This window comes from Sminthopsis crassicaudata, chromosome 1, assembly GCF_048593235.1.
Source record: "Sminthopsis crassicaudata isolate SCR6 chromosome 1, ASM4859323v1, whole genome shotgun sequence".
Classification (NCBI taxonomy): Eukaryota; Metazoa; Chordata; class Mammalia; order Dasyuromorphia; family Dasyuridae; genus Sminthopsis; species Sminthopsis crassicaudata.
In genome coordinates, this window is record NC_133617.1 from 586,273,648 (window position 1) to 586,292,442 (window position 18,795).

Below are 18,795 nucleotides of genomic sequence, written 5' to 3' on the forward strand. Positions count from 1 at the left end.
CGGCCAACCATGCATGAGAAGCACAGGGATCAGAACTCAAGAAGCCTTTGTTCTTTCCCTTGGGGCCATGCTGACTCCCTTGTAGATTTAGAGTACCAGCTGTTGATCTCATTGTTTAGAAAGGTGATTATTAACATATTTGATTCTCTTAACAAGCTAGAATCATTTACACTCTACAGTGGCTCTTACAAAACTTCAGAAGGACTATTACTGCTGACATACAGCACTAAGGTCAGGTCAAAGAAAAGCGAATGAGGATGTAGGGAGTTTGTTCTTAATCACTTCTGTAAAGCCAGAAATGTACACGTTAACAGAGGAAGACAAGAAACTTGCCATCAAGATTTAGGTGGTATTTGTTTCTGTGCCTTTTCCTTTATTATTTATTGTATGGGAGTCCAGTTTGAGAGCTGAAAAAGTGATGGACTCTTGAGCCAGAGATCCCTTTGAAATTTGTTGAAAGAACAGCTTCCAAACAGATGTTGACTAGCTGCAGTTTAGTCAATGTAATCAGAGAGCCAAAAGGAATTTCTAACTCTAAGTCAAAGGATGGCTTCTGTTTCTTGATCTTAATGAATAGGAAATGGAAATCTAAAAAATATATATAGACAAGCCTGTAAGTACTAAAGAGCTAGAGTGTTCTGTGTTTCAAAGAGCTTGGTTTTTAGAGCAAAGAAACTCTTTTTGGAGAGAAATTTTAGCCAAGACTCTGTGAACAGATAAATCTTCCTTATGGAAAGAAAAAACAGGGGAGAAAAGAGAAAGTCCTTATTCCAATTATTGGGAATGCCAAGGCAAATTTCTCTCTCTAAAAGATACTGTTTAAATAGACAGATAAATGACACATTGGACAGAGCACTGAACTTGGTGTCCAGAATATGTCATTTTAGTCCTGCTTCCCACACTTCTTAACTTTGCGGCTAGACAAATCACTAGTCATCTAAGTGACATACTAGAGAGAGTGCCAGGCCTAGAATCAGGAACATCTAAGTTCAAATCCAGCCTCAGACATTTACTAGATGGGTGATCCTGGCCAAGTCATTTAACCTTTGTTTGCCTTCATCTATATAATAGGGATCATAATAATCACCTATCTAGATGCTCATCGATTGAGAAATGGCTGAATAAATTATGGTTTATGAAAGTAATGGAATATTATTGTTCTATAATAAATATTGATTTTTAAAAGGCCTGAAAAGATTTATATGAACTGTCGCTGAGTAAAATAATAACAGTGAGACTGTGTGATGATCAAATATGAAAAACTTGGTTCTTCTCAGAGGTTCAGTGATTCAAGGCAAACCCAATAAAATTTGGATTGAAGACACCATCTGCATCCAGAAAGAGAACTATGGAGACTGAATATAAATCAACACATGTTATGTTCACTTTCATCTTCTGTTTGTTTTTTCTCTCATGGTTTTTGATCGGATTTTTCTCTCCCAACATGATTCATAAAGAAACATGTATTTAAAAAGTTAATATATATGTATAACAAGAAAAAAAAACAATAATAATCATCCACCTCCCAAGATTATTGTGAAGATGAAATGAGATAATTGTAAAGTTCTTAGCACAAGATCTGGCACATATTGCTATCTAGATGTTAATTTTATTTTTATTCCAGCTGTTAGTTTCCTTATCAGTAAAATAAAGATAATAATAACACCCACTTACATGATTGTTATGAAGAACAAATAAGATACATATACAAAGTGTTTCACATGTTTAGAAGTATTATATAAATGCTGATTATTATTATTAGTCCCTTGATTTTAAGCTAAAAGTGAAACAGGAAAAATAGCACCTCAAATTGAAGAGAAGCTATTGAAAAGATGAAGAGACCCTATTGTCACCAATAAAATCTACTTGTTCCTTCAAAGGGAAAATATGGGAACCCATCCAGCACTGGGAATGAAGATGAACCTAAGCTAGCATTACTTAGCTGGTCCTTAGCACACTAAAAATGTGGAGAAATTAGCATCATAAGCTGTTCTTCCAACAAATTGAGAAGAGATTTCTGGCTCAAGAGCCCATCACTTTTTCAGCTCTCAAACTGGACTCCCATACAATAAATAAAGGAAAAGGCACAGAAACAAGGATTCATTCTACACTAGATTCCGAAACCTACATCTGGGATCACATCTGGGAAATCTGACAGGGAAGGCTGAGGCTGTTGCCTTGGCAAAAGAGGGAAAGAAGTCCTTTTTCTACACTCATCTGAAAATAGGCCCCTGACATTTGGCTTCTCTCATACTTGGACCTGTCTCTCCTCTTCAGAGAAAAGCAAGACATGTGAAATCAAGTTTTTGATCCTAAAACCAGGTTTTCCTGCCAGGCTTGGGGGCCAAAAAGGGTTTTTTTCCCTCTCCCCTCTGAGTACTTTCCCCCCTGACTTTCCTTCTGGGTATGTAACTCCAGCTAGAGCTGGAGAGGAGTAGTGGGGGGGAAAAAGCAAATTAAATTCCATCTCAAAGGAATCCCAAATGGACAGTTTCTGTTCAGTGGGAGAAAGAACAGGACCAAAAAGCTTTGCAAACTGCACTGGAGACTGAAATCAAACAAGTCATCCTCTCTTTTCCAGGGTCTCCCTTGTACTTTCTGGATGCCTCTCACCCAGGGCTCTGCTGTGAGCATATGCTGCAATGTCTGCCGCAGGTTTGTGAAAACTTCCCCAGGTGGAATGGGTGGATAAGAACCATTTGTTCCAAGGGCCATAAAAGCTGCTTAAGAAGTACTTGGAGCATTTAGAGCTTGGTCAAACATCAAAGACACCAAGGCTGTCCATTACATCCCAGGCCATCACTAGTCATCTTGACTTTAATCTTGCAATTGCATTTTGAAGATCAGGAAGAGAAAGTGAGTCTGATGATTTTGTCCAACTCTGCCTCAATAAAATCCATTTCATGTATGAGTCAAAATATCACCCTTGTGATATCATCAGTCCTCTTCAAAGGATGAACATTATTCAAATCTCAGAGAAGTGCAAAGATCTTAATAAACATCTTTGGTGAAATTAGAACTCGGGGCTTTCCTAGATGTAAATCCAGAAACTGTCTCTTATCTGTAGCCTTCACTAGTCAAGTATCAGGTGCTAATAAGTACTAATACTAACCAAAGGATTAAACCAGGTCTATGAGTTTCCCTTTTCTTCAGAAAAGTCCAAACACCATGTGGCTGTTTTTTTCAATCCTTCTCACTGATTCATGAACGTAACATGAGACAAGTACAGTATTTAGATGCGATCTTTAGTCATTAGAGCAACTAGGTGGTACAGTGAATAGAGTGTTGGGCTCAGAGTCAAGAAGAATCATCTTCCCGAGTTCAAATTTCATCTCAGACACTTATTAGTTGTGACCTTGAGCAAATCACTTCACCCTATTTGCCTCAGTTTCCTCATCTATCAAGTGAATTGGATAATAAAATGGCAAGCCACTCCAGTATCTCTGCCAAGAAAATCTCCAATGGGATCATAAAGAATCTAGAACAAAGTCTCCTATGCTTTTCATAAGTACTCTAACCTGCTAACTACTGATAAATTAGAACTAAGAAAACATGAGAAAAGGTGCAAGGATATGGGGTACGTAGGTGGTCCAGGGATAATGCACTGAACTTGGAGTTAGAGGACCTGAGTTTAAATCTCACTTGCCTTAAAAAGACAAAGCAAAAGACAAATGCCATCATGAAAATAACATTATATTTAAAGCCAGGTTTTGAATTTGAATCCCAGTTGTCACCCACATGACTATAGAAAAGGTCATTTCCTATCTCAAGGTATCAATTTCTTCCTCCATAAAAGAAAATGGAGTGGTCAGACAGGATAATGTCTAAGATGGCTCTAAAATCCTATTAATATTTTGTGTGAAGGGTATTTCCAAACCATAAGGTCATTAAGCATTTTTGTTCTACGGAGAAACAATATGCAGAACAATCTAAACTGTGCTGGGTTTGAAGATTCATGCCAAGAAGAAAATCAATTTTTCCTGTTGCTGAAGGTCAAGATTCCATCACATCAGCAAAATCAGCACAAAAGAATGCAATGAGATGTACAAGGGAGGAGGCCAAAGGATTTGCTTTTGCTTTATATTCCACACACAAAAAATTTTCAAAGCCAACACATTATGACAGAGGTTGTTCTTCATTCTTGAAGAATACCAAAGTGACCTCACCAGATTATATATCCCTATCATTTTTTTATGTCCCTACCATTTAGCATAGCACTGGAATATAGTAGGCGCTTAAAAATACTCAAAATGGTGGGATTATGCCAAAAGAGGAGTTAAAACTAATCCTGAAGTTTAACCTTCTTAAAACACCATTTCATATATGTTCTGACATCTTCAATAGCTCCTCTCTGTAAAATTCAGGAATTTAACAAAGCATTTAAGGATCTACAAAATCTTACCCTACCCCTACCCCTCCAGTCCTGTTTTCCATTATTCCCCCACATGAACTCTCCCCTCCAATCAGATTTGTTTATAGATCATTCCATAAAAAAAGCACTGAATATTCAGAGTCCTGCTCTGGGCACTCCCTTGTAAGAGGAGCACTGTCCACAAGGTGGTCATTAGGATGGTGAAGCATCTGGACCCTGGAGAAAGTACTCAGCAGGAAGGATTCAGGGGAAGATACCATTATAGTTATCAATTATGTGGGAGAGAGAGAGATGTTTTGTTGCTCTAGGAGGAAAATTAGAACCGTGGGTGGGCACCACTGTAGAAATGCCTGATCTCAGATTAAAAGAATGGGCTTGCAGACTTATAGGAACTGATGCTGAGTGAAGCAAGCAGAACTAAGAGAACACTGTACATAGTAACAAGATATTGGTCAACTGTGATGATCTCCACAATGTGGTGATCCAAAGCAATTTCAATAAAATTGGGATGGAAAATGTCATCCACATCCAGAGGGAGAACTATGGAGACTGAATGTGGATCAATGCATAGTATTTTCACCTTTTTTTGTTGTTGTTTGTTTGGTTGGTTGGTTGGTTTTCTCTTCCTCATTCTTTTCCCACTTTTGGCCTGATTTTTTCTTGCATAATGACAAATATGGTAATGTGATAACAAATTGCACATATTTAACTCATATCAGATTAATTGTGTCTTGGGGAGAGGGAAGGAAGGAGAAAAATGTGTAATAATCTGATAAAAGGAATGGGCTTTCAAATAATGAGTGCTATCCCAAAATAGAATGCACTACTCTACAAAGTAGTGAGCTACCTGTCCCCAGGAGGATACAAACTTGTTCCAGGCTGTTATAGAGATGATTCCTGCACTGGGAAACATCTGGTTTTGAGATAATGTAGAAGACTTTGATTCCTGCTTCCAAGTGTCCACTCTTTCCTACCTGTGCAAATGCTATCCATTGTTGAAGTCTCCTCAAGCTGAATGTTGAATTTGAAAAGGAATCCATAAAAAGTTGAGGGTCGTAGACCAGTGTCCACGAGGTCTCTCAAAAGAATTTGGCTTGAACCCATCTCCAACTCAAGGGGCAAAGTTTATTGTAATTTTAACACCAATCGAAGCAGACTCAGTTCCAGAAAGATTAAGCAAAGAACCAAGAGTAAAAAGACAATTTTTTTATGATTCAGAGATAGAAGTGGTCTATTCACTATTGTCTCAGGAACTTGGTTACCACTGACCAGCAGATTATCTACCTGACAGTCAGCAATGTTTGTACGACTATCCTAAAATTGGAAGACTTTAGAATTATTGACAGACAGATTGTTAGAACAAAGCATTCTAGGTCAGAGAACCTCAGGATTACTGCTATATTTCCCCTAGAAGCTGTACCCTATCATCAAATAATTGAGAAGATGAAGACAGTAAGTGGTTAATCATAGGAACTGAGTGAACCCTATCTGATGACTCTATCTTATGACTCAATTCTGGAGCTAGTTCAGTTCCCTTTCCATTCAATTATGGGTCTAGCCAATGTTTTTCTTGTGAGAAAACTTTATTCAGTTGTAGGAATTGGGTATTGTATTGTTTGAGCTTAGCCCAGCATGACTGGGAAGCTGGACCACCCTTACCTGCTGCTTAGAGATCCTTGACAAAGCCTAAATCTATGCTGACCAGAAACCCCAGTCAAATCTAAAGAATAATGCAATATATTGTATTTAATTTATACTTTACATATTTAACATGTATTGGTCAACCTGCCATGGGGGGTGGGAAGGAGGGGAAAAATTGGAACGAAAGGTTTGGCGATTGTCAATGCTGTAAAATTACTCGTGCATATATCTTGTAAATAAAAACTATAATTTTAAAAAAATGATGCAAAGAGTTTTCTCACAATTGTACATTTCAAACAAACTATATGTTTTACCTAAAAAGTAGTCCCATGCTGATCAATCAGTTATTATTTTCATTGATTGTTTATAGATATGTAAGGAGAATAAGACATTTTTTTCTAAATTCAGGAAATATAACCTATTCACTTTCCCTCTCCAAACTTGGAAATCTTTCATCCAATTAGAAATCAGATTACCCAAAACTATGTTGTTTCCTTTTAATTAATTGGTTTTATTTGATTGTTTTAATGTACAAAAGCCAGTGTCCCCCTGTATTGCCTATGCTGAAGAGATCTGAGTTCTAGTTTGCTGGGGAATTGCCATGCATTACTTAATAAATCAATATTATTGAAGGATCAAATCTTTGTTTCCTCAGTCATTTATTTCATTGTTCACAAGCCACATAATCTTTCTTGGCAACCCCAGTGCTCCGTAATCATGTTAGCACGAAGCACTAGCTACAGTACTTCCTATCACATACTTTCTTTTGTTATTTTCTTAGGAGTTTATTCTGCCTCCCCAAATAAAGGATGATCTCCCCAATCTCTCTGAATCTGACACACCCAGTGGGATACCTGGCAAGGATATTCTCCAGCTTAATACAAATTATCAGACATTAGAAAAGACAACTAGCTGAGAAGCTATAATTAAGGGGCCTCCCATAAGTTCAGCAAAAAGGGATCAGCATGAATGGGGCAGATGCTCTCTGGAATCAAGTTTCTTTAGGGGGCCCACCCAAAGCAAACCTCTCCTTCACACCCCACCCTTCCAGAAGAATGCTATCCCCATTCGTTATCCTCCCATGAGGTATCTATCAGCCAAATGCATGTCAGTCAACAAGCGTTTATTAAAATGCTTACCCCATAACAGGCACTGTGCTAAAACCTGGGGATATCAAGAAAGGCAAAAGGAGCTAACATTATAACATCAAAGTAACTGTGTACAAATAAGGCATGTTCAGTGTAAATGGAAGGAAACTTCTGAAGGGATTGGAAGTAGGTAGGAAGGGGAGAAGACCTTCAGCAGAAGATGGGATGTAAGCAATTATCTTGAAGGAAGTCAGGAGAGAGAAGGCAAGAAAGATGGGGGCAGGGGAGACAGACAGACAGACAGAGAGACAGAAACAGAGTCAGAGAGGGGGGGCAGGAAAGAAAGAGGGAGGGAGTCAGGACATACACTGTGGTCAGGAAGGAACAGCAAGGTGGCCAGTGTAAAAGAGTCATAGAACATGGAAAGGAATAAAGGGTAAGATTGGAAAGGTAGGAAAGAAAGGAAAGGAGAAGAAGGGCTTTAAATGACAAAGAGAGGATTTTATATTTGATCCTAGAGACAATGGGGAACCACTGGAATTTATAGAGCAGGGAAGTGATGTATCAGGCATGTACTTTAGGAAGATCACTGACAGCCGAGTGGAGGATGGAAGAAAGACAAGCTAGAAATGTGTGTGTTGGATTGAGGAGGAAAAGGAAAGGGGAGAAAATGGGGGTCTTAATGGTTTTTATAAGCCTTTGTTTCCTAGCATGTAAATGGAGAGGGGGATGTACTTGAAAGATTAAGGTTACTTCCAGGATATATATACACACACACACACACACATAATCAGTCAACGTGCATTTAAGTGCCTCCTATGTGCCAGGCGCTGTGCTAAGCCCTAAGGATCCCCATTCCCCTCAAACAAAGCAAAAAACAATCTACTTTTAATTTAGGGAAACAACAGGTAGTCAGCTATGTACAAATAAATTATATAGAGGATAACTTGAAAATAATTAATAAAGGGAAGTCACTAGCTTGCATTTTTGTTTTTCTTCCCAGGTTATTTTTACCTTTCTAAATCTGATTTTTCTTGTGCAACAAGAGAACTGTATAAATATGCCACACATATATTGTATTTAAGATATACTTTAACATGTTTAACATGTATGAGACTGACTGCCATCTAGGGGAGGGGGTGGAGGGAAGGAAGGTAAAAGTTGGAAGAGAAGTGATTGCAAGGGACAATGTTGAAAAATTATCAATGCATATGTTCTACCAATAAAAAAACTGTAATAAAAAATTTTAATAAAAGGAAATCACTAGATTCAGGAAAATTGGAGAAAGCATCCCATGAAAGGAGGGATTTTTGCTGAGACTTGAAAGAATCCAGGCAAGGCAGGAGGTAGAGCATTCCAGGCAACAGAAATAGTGTGTGGAGTCTGAAGTCAGATGAAATATTTTCTTTGAAGAACAGAAAATGAGCCGTATTCTCTGCATCACAAAATATATGGGAGTACGTAAGGTCTAAGAGGACTGGAATGGTTGGAAGGGGAAAGCCAACCAGAATATTGTATAGATGAGCCTGAGGATGGTAGGATGTTTATTGAGTGAGGGCCTATAATCTGAGGACTCTTGTTCTAGAGCTCTCTTCGATTTCTGAATAGTTTCTAGAGGAAAAACCTAGAACTGAAAGGGACCTTAGAGACCATTTAATCCAAACCCTTTATCCATACCAAGGAGGAAATAAACTCCAAACATGGAAAGAGACTTGCTCAACATCACATAAGACAGAAAGCTATCAGAGACAGAATGTGGACATGGGCCCTCTGACTCCAATTCCAAGAGCTTTTCCTTCTATAATAGTCTTCTCTTTCTCTCGTCTCCTAAAAAATAGGAGAACGAGGACTTGTTCAAACATTTCAATCATGGCCAACTCTTCATGACCTCTTTGGGATTTTCTTGGCAAAGACAAAGTGGTTTGCCATTTTCTTCTCCAGCTCATTTTACAAATGAGGAAACTGAGGCGCATAGAGTGATTTACACAGCTAATGTCTGAGGCTGGATTTCGATTTAAAAAAAAAAAAAAAAAAAAAAGTCTTCCTGACTCCAGGCCCATCCACTATATCACCCTTAAGGGAAAGGACAGAATAAAATGTTAGTCTCAAGAAATCTGACCCACATCTGTACAATCCAAAGGATACTGTTAAGGGAAGGAAGCATCTTGTTATTTGCTTGGTTTTTTATGATCTGTATGAATTCAGAACTTCTACTTTCTGGGGGGAAAAAAGTAGATTCATTCATTTTTAGTTTGTTCACTTTCTTTATCTCTAACCTAGATTTCAAGTGAGATGCACAGTAGGTCCTATTCTGCTTTTATCACGCAAGTGGACACAAATGAGACTATCATTCCCTCATCTATACAAGACATGGACTAAATTAATACAAGAATAGAAAGGTAAGTACACGCAGGGTACTTGTTGATTTATTGTGTATTATTTGGGTAGGTTCAGTGCTTGCCACATAGTGGACCCTTAATGTTTGTTCAATTGAAATAACAGTATTCCTAAAATTCATTCCTGTAATCAAAAACAAGTGCTTAATCTATCAGTCTCAGAGATCCTACTTTTTAGATTTGATGAAGTTTTAGGACATGGAGAATAGGGGCAGGAATATAGAGAAACATGGGTAAAGAGGTGGGTAGAATGCATCTCAGTAGTGTGGGATGAGAAAGGGATGTGAGAGTTCTTGGCAGATGGCTTTGAAGAAAATAACTACGTGATCTACAATGTTCGTTTTCAGCACTAACAAGTATGAGAAAGAAAGCATGGCAAGCTGAAGGAGATAGACCTCTGATGTGGAAAGGCAAGAGGAAGTTCTCTTTTAATGATTTTTTTTTCAGTGAAATAGGAAGTAAGGTCCTCAGCTGAGAGGGGAGAGCACAGGAGGTTTGAAGATGGGTGAAAAAGATTTGGAAAATCACTATGGGGAAAGGGATTGTCTCTGTGTCTCCTCTCCTGTGGGCGTCTCCACTGTTCATAAAGGGCTTCATTTTCTCTCAGACACTCCCTTCACCCCAGACATTGCCACCATCCTAGTGAAAGCCTTTATTCCCTCAACCAATGACGGCTACAATAGCTTGCTGGCTGAGTTCCCTGCCTCAATTCTTTCCCTATTGTCAGTGTCCCCAGCTGTTGGGACACTAATGACGTATGGGTGGAGTTGTGCAATGATCCAACCATTCTATGGAGCAACTTGGAACTGTGCCCTAAGGGTTATCTAACTGCACACCCTTTAACCCAGCAGCGCCATGACTGCTTCTGTAACCCAAAGAAATCATAAAAAAGGGAAAGGGATCCACGTTCACAAAAAACGTTTGTAGCAGCTTTTTTTTGTGGTGACAAGGAATTGAGTGGTTGCTCATCAATTGGGAAATAGCTGAATAAGTGATAGTGTATGAAAGTAGTGGAATATTATCGTTCGGTTGAAAAATAATGAACAAGCCGATTTTTTAAAAGTCCTGGAAAGATTCACATGAACTGATTTGGAACAAAACAAGTGGAATCAGGGATAAATCGTACACAACAATTGCAAGACTGTGCAATGATCAACTACAGGAGACTTGGTTCTTCTCATCAGTTCAGCGATTCAAGACAACCCCAATAAACTTTGGATGAAAAACATCATTTTCATCCAGAAAAAGAATTGTGGAGACTGAATGTAAATCAACTATTTATGTTCACTTTCTTTTCCTTTTTCTTTCTTTTGTGGTTTCTTCCTTTTCTCTCCCAACGTGATTCATAAGGAAATATGTATTTAAAAAAAAAAATTTCACTCAATAAACTCCAGTAGCTCCTTGTTCCCTCCAACTGTAAAATTTCACATTTGGCTTAAATCCCTCAAGCCTGTTTGTTTTTTAAAAACCTTTCAAATCTTTTAACACCTCACTCTTACATATACTTTGTGATTCATTGACAGGTTCCTCGTATCTGTTCCTTGACTAAGACTAGCTGGAATCCCCAAGCCTGGAATCCTTTCCTCTTCATTTCTGCTTCCTAGCTTCCCTAGCTAGGACTCACCTAAAATCCCACTTTGATTGAGAAGCCTTTCCCAGGCCTCAAATCCAAGTGCTTCCCTCTGAGGTTACCTCCAATTTATCTTATATGTCTTGTTTGTACATTGTCTCCCAGATTACACTATGAGTTCTGTGAAGGGAAGAATTATTATTATTTGCAATTTTTAATTCTCAGCATTTAGTATAGTGCTTGGCAAATAGTAGGTGCCTAATAAATGCTAGCTGACTGCCATCAGATGGCCTTCAAATGCATTGTGGTTTCTTCTGTGAGAGAGAGGGGCAGGGAACAGTAAGGCATCTACCAACTCCTTATTAGTATACAGCACAAGATTTTTTGTGATACAGAAATACACACACTGTCTCCCCCCTCCTCTCCCTGTCTCTCCCTTCTTCCTTCTTTCCTACCCTCCCCTCCCAAGTTAAGGATTAAAAGGAATTTTCAAACCATATCATTCCTTGGGTTTGGCAAAACATTCCCAAGGGTTCTGTTTAGCAACACTGAGAAAAACTGCGTGAAGCAAATTTCGCACTCTCTTCTTCCCTTCTTAAGCTATTTCATAAAAATCACAAGGACAAGGAAAAGCAGCAAGGCAAAAAAGTTGGAGACCTTTGTGCTTTTCTATACCAGAAAACATAATTCACCACCAAGGCGATAACTTTATAAATTGTACCTGATAAAGTGGAAAAACAAACAAATTTTTATGTTTTAAACTTTATTCAATTCTGCACATAGTAATTTCTAAGTATTATACATAAAAGACTGCTTTAGACACTATAAAAAACAGGGAGGTTTTTTTGGCTTAAAAAAAGAAAAGAAAAAAAAGAAACCAACACATACAAATGCAATTGTCAGTAAGAAGCTAAAACCCTCAACTGAGTGGAGGCCAATACAAACTTCAAAACAGTGGTACATTTAGCATACAAATTATTCCTCAAACTCTAATCTAGCAAACATGTCCACATTATTTGACTACAGCTAAGTAAAAACATTCCAAAAACTACATTTTAAAAAAGTCTCTGTTTCAGGAAAGTAAAAACATTTATAAAATATTTCTTGTAAAACTTATCACCAAAGTTTAAAAATTGCAAAAACTTTTTTGCAGCCATTTTTGTAAATAAAGTTAAATTTCAATCTTTATTGAAGAAAAAAAAAAGCATCCTCTTAAATTTCTTATAAATATCCTCTAAAGACATATATTATAAATCTGCCACAAGCTTCCCCTGCAAGAATTTTCAAGGCTCCTTCACCAGAAAGGATCACCTTATTGACTTACTTTCATTAAACTTTGCTCATATAAATAAGATCCAACTTCATCTACATTTGAATTTTTACCCCACTTTGTTTCTCTCCATTAAGTTATTTATCAAAATGACTGATTTTTAAAAAATTCTTAAAAGGGGACTCTTTGGTTAAAAATAAAATACTACCCCTCTCTTCCAAAATGACTGCCTCTGTGGTTCTGATTAAGCACCCATTTGGGGAGGAGTTTGGGAGAGCTGATAAGAAAACTTCAGACTGGACAATATTTCCCATAATTTATGTGAATAGCTCTCCTAGGGTCTCATGTTATGGAAGGTCCAGAGAAGATCCCAATTGCACCCAGAATATAGCACTAAGTTTAAAGACAATGGGAAGAAAGCAAACAATACTACAGGAAGGTTAAATTCAGGATGTGGCCTATAAACTAATGATCAAATCCCAAGTTGTCCCTGTCCTTCCAATCTAAGGTCCTACCACTCAGCTTTCTTCCTTAGCTTGATGTTCCTGAAATTGCATCCTTTCCTTTCACAAAAGAACATTCTTTGATTTAAAAAGAACATATATATATTCAAGTATGTATCAAATTGACATTATTTAGAGAGAAGGAAGGGGAGAAAGGGATGAGCCACAGTAGTTTAAATACAATCCCTGGAATTCCCTTTCTTAGGATAGCATGAAGCACCAGTGTAGTTAACTCATGGGAGAAAAAACAAATGTGACTATTTACTAACGTAGGGTAAAGATAGTCTTTGGGAGATTCTATCCCAAAGTTCGTGGCTGCTCACTTTACAAATCCCACTAAGAGACTAGGAAGAAAGAAAATGGAAACCTCTGGCTAGTAAACTGCCTATTCATAAGCAGAGAAACTAAGATCCTCAAAATCCCCCCCAATCCAGCTATACCACATAACCCTTTTCCTAACTTCTCCAAAAAAAAGATGGTTCCCAATTCTTCTGCAAAAGTTTCCTCAAGCTTTTTCCCCTATCCCATCCCACCCCCAAAAGAAAGAAAGAAAATTTCCGAAATCTGACACTAAAAATTTGTGTCATGCAATGCTGGATGTGGCACAGAGTATGATCTATCGAGTAAGACCCTTTAATAGCTTATATGTTATAGGCTGGTTTCTAGAAGGATGTATGGTCATCAGATGTAATATTCTTATATGTTACATACAATAATCCCCCAAAACCTTCCATCTTAGTGTTTTCATCACAAAAAAAAAAAAAAAAAAAAAAAAAAAAGGCAGGAAAAAAAATAAGGATTGTTATTCTACAATTTTAACATCAAGTGAGAAAGAATGAAGGGATTTTGCAGTAAGGAAATTTTCTAGCTTCTACAACTAAGAAAATGTTGCAAAACAGATAACCTAAAAGTAATTTCTTTAAATATTCATAAGAAGCATCATTTTTTTTTTATAAAAGCCAGTGAGATGATTGCGTTCAAACCACTGAAAGTAGAGTAGGTGACTAATATTGGCACAGATTTTTTTTCCAGTTTCTCTATCACCAGAATCACAATATCCCATAGCACAAAAAGGCAAGTATACATACATATTGACTCATCTGAGTACTACAATAAGGTAGATTTCTACAAATGTCCCCTAGGCCACCAGTACTTTGGGCACATCAACCTAATGTTTATAGCATTAATGCAAATATTTAAAATTTTAAGAGAGGGAAAAATTAAACAATGGCCAAAGCAGCAGCATGTGAATCTCCCCACTGAGCACCTCAGATTTTAAAAGTCATGTACCACATACCAAATCTTCAGAAGTTACACTCAAGAATGGAACAGGACTGACTGATAATGGAATCTCCAAATTGAGGTCATGGTCCCTCTGAAGTGGTCCTTGGCCGAGAGTACCCTGAACTTTTGCCAAGGGATGTTCTTGGAGGGAAAGGGCCACTCTCTCAAGTGAGCAAGACCCAATAATTGAAGGGTTTCAAGATACCGCTTGAATTTAGGTTTTGTCTCAGTTTTAGATTATAGGGTCTTTACTACTACCCAGGGAAAGGGAAAATGTGAGAGAAAGCTAAGAAATACTATACCCTCTATTCACAGAATAAAACTACCACCACCATCAATAACTTACTCATGTCTTCTCCAAAAAAGGTTCAAGTTATTCCTTTTAACTTCTACTGCAGGCTGCTTCTAAGCCTTTTCCAATCTAGGCCCTAATCTGATGAACTACCTGACTCTCAGATACCACCATGCCTTAGAGACAGTAAATATGACCATGATTATGGATTCTTTGCAAAGCTACCAAGCTGTATACAAGCAGAGGCTTTCAGAGTTAGCATAAATCTAATTGCTTCAAGTTATGATCCCAAATGGATCCAAGAAACATGGTGATCATTCAGTGTTAATTTTCCCCCCTTTTTACTCTGCTCCTGTGATACTTCCTAATTATAAAATGTAATGGAATTTGCAAACATACAATGTCATCCATAATTACTATGGATTAAAAACCTTTCTTCTAAGATGGAAAAAAAAACAAGTGCTTTCCATGACTGATGAGAAAGGAGAAAAAATTCAACATGACTATTTAAAATTCAACATGACTATTTAAAAACTGAATACTGTGGCCAACATAAACACATGCATAACTGTGTATATCACATATATATTATATATGCATCATATATGTGTCACACACATACATATATGTATGTTATGTGTGTGATACAAACACTTCTAGAAGTATCTATCTTTTATTATAGACTGGGGAATGTGGTTGAGGGAGAGGGGGAAGAGGAGAATAATATGGATGGAGGAGAGTCCCAAGAGAAGAAATGGAATGTATATGCTCCCATTAGATTAATTATCTGGCTGCTTACTTCTAACACTGGCATTTAACATGTTTTAAATTTACTAGGTCTTTTACACCAAAAAAACCTGTTTTCATTTGGAAGGCTGAGAGCGTCATTAAAAAATCTCTTGGTTTAGAATGTCCTCTCAATTTACAGGAGAGAAAAAAGAGCTCCTAGACTGAGCCCTGAAGCTGTTCTGAACACTGCTCTTCACTTGCCCCAGCTCTTATTTCTAGGGCAAGAATGATTTAGCATAAAGCACCCAGAGTAATCCAGCAGATCACGTTACCTATTTCAGCTGATTTTAATAAGTCTTTTAATAAGTCAATGGCTAGAAATCTAATTTCTTACAGGAAATAACTTAAAGCATTGATCTGGTTAAATGCCCAAGGATGCTGTATGTAAACTGGACAAATACTATCTTTTCCCATAACACAAATCCTCTTGAACCTAAGGGTCATATTCACAACAGACCTACTTGACTCTGGCCCCAAAGTTCTCTTGGGACATAATATCCCAGAGAAATAACGGAGGTGCTAATAGTTTAGGGGACATAATCAAAGCTGTTTCTTAGGCACAGAAACATCAAATTTATTGGAAAGGACAGAAAAAAATAGAGTCGTATGCCTAGCAGGTTTCAGCCAAAAAAGCAATTTTGGGATCTAAGCCCTTTAAGATTATTATTAAAGTACTTAGAATTTTTTTTAAATCCCTTATCTAAGCATCTATCCATAGTTTAGGTAGGAGAAAAGACAACTCTGTCGTTATCCCGAAATTATGTGTGCAACAGCACAAATAATAGTTGTGATTACTGCAATACCTTGATCAAGTAATAACAAAGAGGTGAGACCACATTGTCAATAAATTGTGCTTCTTCACATTATAATAAACAAGTGGCAGAGAATAGGTTAGGGGACCCAGGAAAAGAAGGAAGACAATAAATGATACCTGTGATTTCCAGCATCACAAGTTTAGGGAAAGACATGTACATGTCCACAGAGAAAGAAGACTGAAAAAAATATTTAAACAAAATCTCTGGGATTTGTTTAAAGGATTAAAATCACTACATTTCACCTGTGTTGAAAGATAGATTTCACCTGCCTTGAAAGTAAGTACTTCCTCTTTCAACCCCTAAATATTAGGAAGTTGGGTACTATGAAGAATATGACCAGAACCCCATGCTTCAAACATACTTCATCCCAGAAACAAAGGACAAAAATCATCTTAGTGTTACAGATAAGACCAAAGACTGAGCTTCAGGCTGCTTAAAATGTTTTTGTACATGGAAAACAGATTTCGGGCTACTTTCCTCTACAAAAATATCCTTAACCCTTGATCTCTATTTTTGGGGAGGGAGAGAAATCTGCTGCAACAATAATAACTTTCAGCCAGATTTCTAAGGGAAAAAAAACTGAAAATAAATGTAAAAAGACCACTAAATCTGTTGATATCCTGCTTTCTGAAAATTGTATTATAGCTAGTTACTTGTGTATGTCAAGTGAGACCTAGTAAACTATTCAATTCATGAAAGCAGGGACCACATCTTACTTATCTTTACAACACTTCTACCAAAATCCTAGCATAGTGCTCTGCACATTGTAGGCACTTGATAAATATTTGTTGAATTGGAACTTAATGGCATCATCTTATTATAAAAGGTCATGAAAGTCAAAAGCATATGTATGATCAGTGTGGATCCAAACAATTCTTTCTTCTGAGATTTAAAAAAAAAATCGATTGTTTCCCATAGTGAATGGTAGCTTCTTTCACAATTTCACAGGGAAAAAACTCAATATAACCCAAACATTCTTATCGAATGCTTTTTTTCTCCTGACCCCTATTGAGCCAATCTGATGCTATAGCAACTTCACAAGAGTTTTTTTAGCATTCCAATCATTACTGACATTATTATTTTAAAAAAAAACAAAAAACAAAAAAAAAAAAACCCAAAACCCCTTTTAAAAAATACAATTTTTTAGTTGGCAGACTGGTCAAACTGAATGACAGTTGTTGATAAGGGCTTGCAGGTCTTTCATACGGAGAATTCTCTAGTAGGACAGCAGAGAGGAGCTAAAAGGGTCCACAGATAGATTAAAACACACATCCAACAAGATGCCATTTTGACCCAGAAGAAAGATATGCTTCCGCTGAAGAATTTTTCAATGTGAGCACCTTCATAGCTGTTGAAAAAAAAGAAAAGATAAACAGATTAAGCTTTCTTGAAAGTTAGTTCTTTTCCCCTTAACTTTCTTCATTGTAAAAATCATGCTCCAAGCCATTCATGACCTCATAATTAAAATGGAAGCTTGGTATCCCAGCACTTAGAACAGATCACATTATAGGAACTTAATACATGCGTGGTGTTCGACTGAAAGATGTCAGCATCCTTTCCAAGGATGATGCTCAGAGCTCATCTATGTCTGCTCATCCCATGTGACTCCTGATATCCTCCCCTAAATCAGCCCCATTGGGTTCAGCAGTGTGGGAAGGGTCTCCTCATTATCTTGACAGAGCCGCATGGAGTTTCTACCTTTTATCCCTCAATTTGTGGCTTTTTTAAAACCATCTTTTTAAAAACTCCATCTATAATTTTATTATAGGAAAGAAAGCAGATTTGTGCCTTGGGAAGTAGGGGACTTGATCAAAGTCAAATAGTCAATCTGTGAGTCAGAGAGACAATCTGAGTCTGGGTCTTCCACAGCCCTACCCCGTACTTCATGCTTTCTACCAGTCTGGCTCTGCCTCTCCTCTCTCAAGCTTTCTTAAGAGTGTGGATAGTTTGGCAACTGAGAAAAATGATTATTAACAACCAATGATTTAGGGAGATCCAAGGCTACTCTTTTTTATTTTCCCCTAAAGTCCCGATTTTAAAAAGTTTAGGGATATTGCCAATAATGACACTGAACTAACTTACTCATTCAAACTCCACTCAGACGGAGTAGCTTTTGTGTTCTGCTCTGGTTTGGGTGGAGAATAAATTCTCTGAATAGACTGCCCATGGATGGGGTGGTCTGGGTATAGAAAAAGTCTCACTTATATGAACTGATGCTAAGTGAGATGAGCAGAACCAGGCGATCATTGTTCACAGCAACTGCAAGATTAGACAATGATCAATTCTGACAGAAGTGGCTCTTTTCAACGAGATGATTCAAGCCAGTTCCAAGTGTTCAGTGATGAAGAGAGCCATCTACACCCAGAGAGGGGACTGTGGGAACTGAGTGTGGACCACAACATAGTGTTTCCACTCTTTTTTGTTGTTGTTTGCTTGCATTTATTTTGGTTCTCTTTTTATCTTGTGTGGCACAAAAATTGTATAAATATATATGCATATGTTGGATTTAACATATATTTCTACTATGTTTAACATATATTAGGCTACTTGCCATCTAAGGGAGGGCACAGGAGAAGGGGGGGCAGAAACTGGAACACAGGGCTTTGCAAGGGCCAATGTTGAAGAATTGTCCACGCATATGTTTTGAAAAATAAAAAGCTTTAATAAGAAGAAGAAAAAAAAAAAAAAAAAAAAGAAAGAAATAGTCTCTAAGTCCTAGGGTGACATGATATCACTCTCAGCTCCCTTCATTGCAACATTCTCTCATTAATTGCT

General features: G+C 37.5%; 1 protein-coding gene across 2 annotated transcripts in view; it reads right to left on the reverse strand.

Annotated features, from left to right (window-relative positions):
- Window positions 1–11,813: 11,813 nt before the first annotated feature.
- SERINC5 (serine incorporator 5) overlaps window positions 11,814–18,795 on the reverse strand; it is a 112,450-nt gene continuing 105,468 nt past the window's right edge. The window contains exon 12 of one of the 2 annotated variants that reach the window (XM_074282365.1): window positions 11,814–17,368. In XM_074282365.1, coding sequence (XP_074138466.1) covers window positions 17,221–17,368 — 148 coding nt within the window. In that variant the 3' untranslated portion in view covers window positions 11,814–17,220. The remainder of the gene's footprint in view (window positions 17,369–18,795) is intronic. The other variant, XM_074282364.1, reaches the window with a different exon arrangement.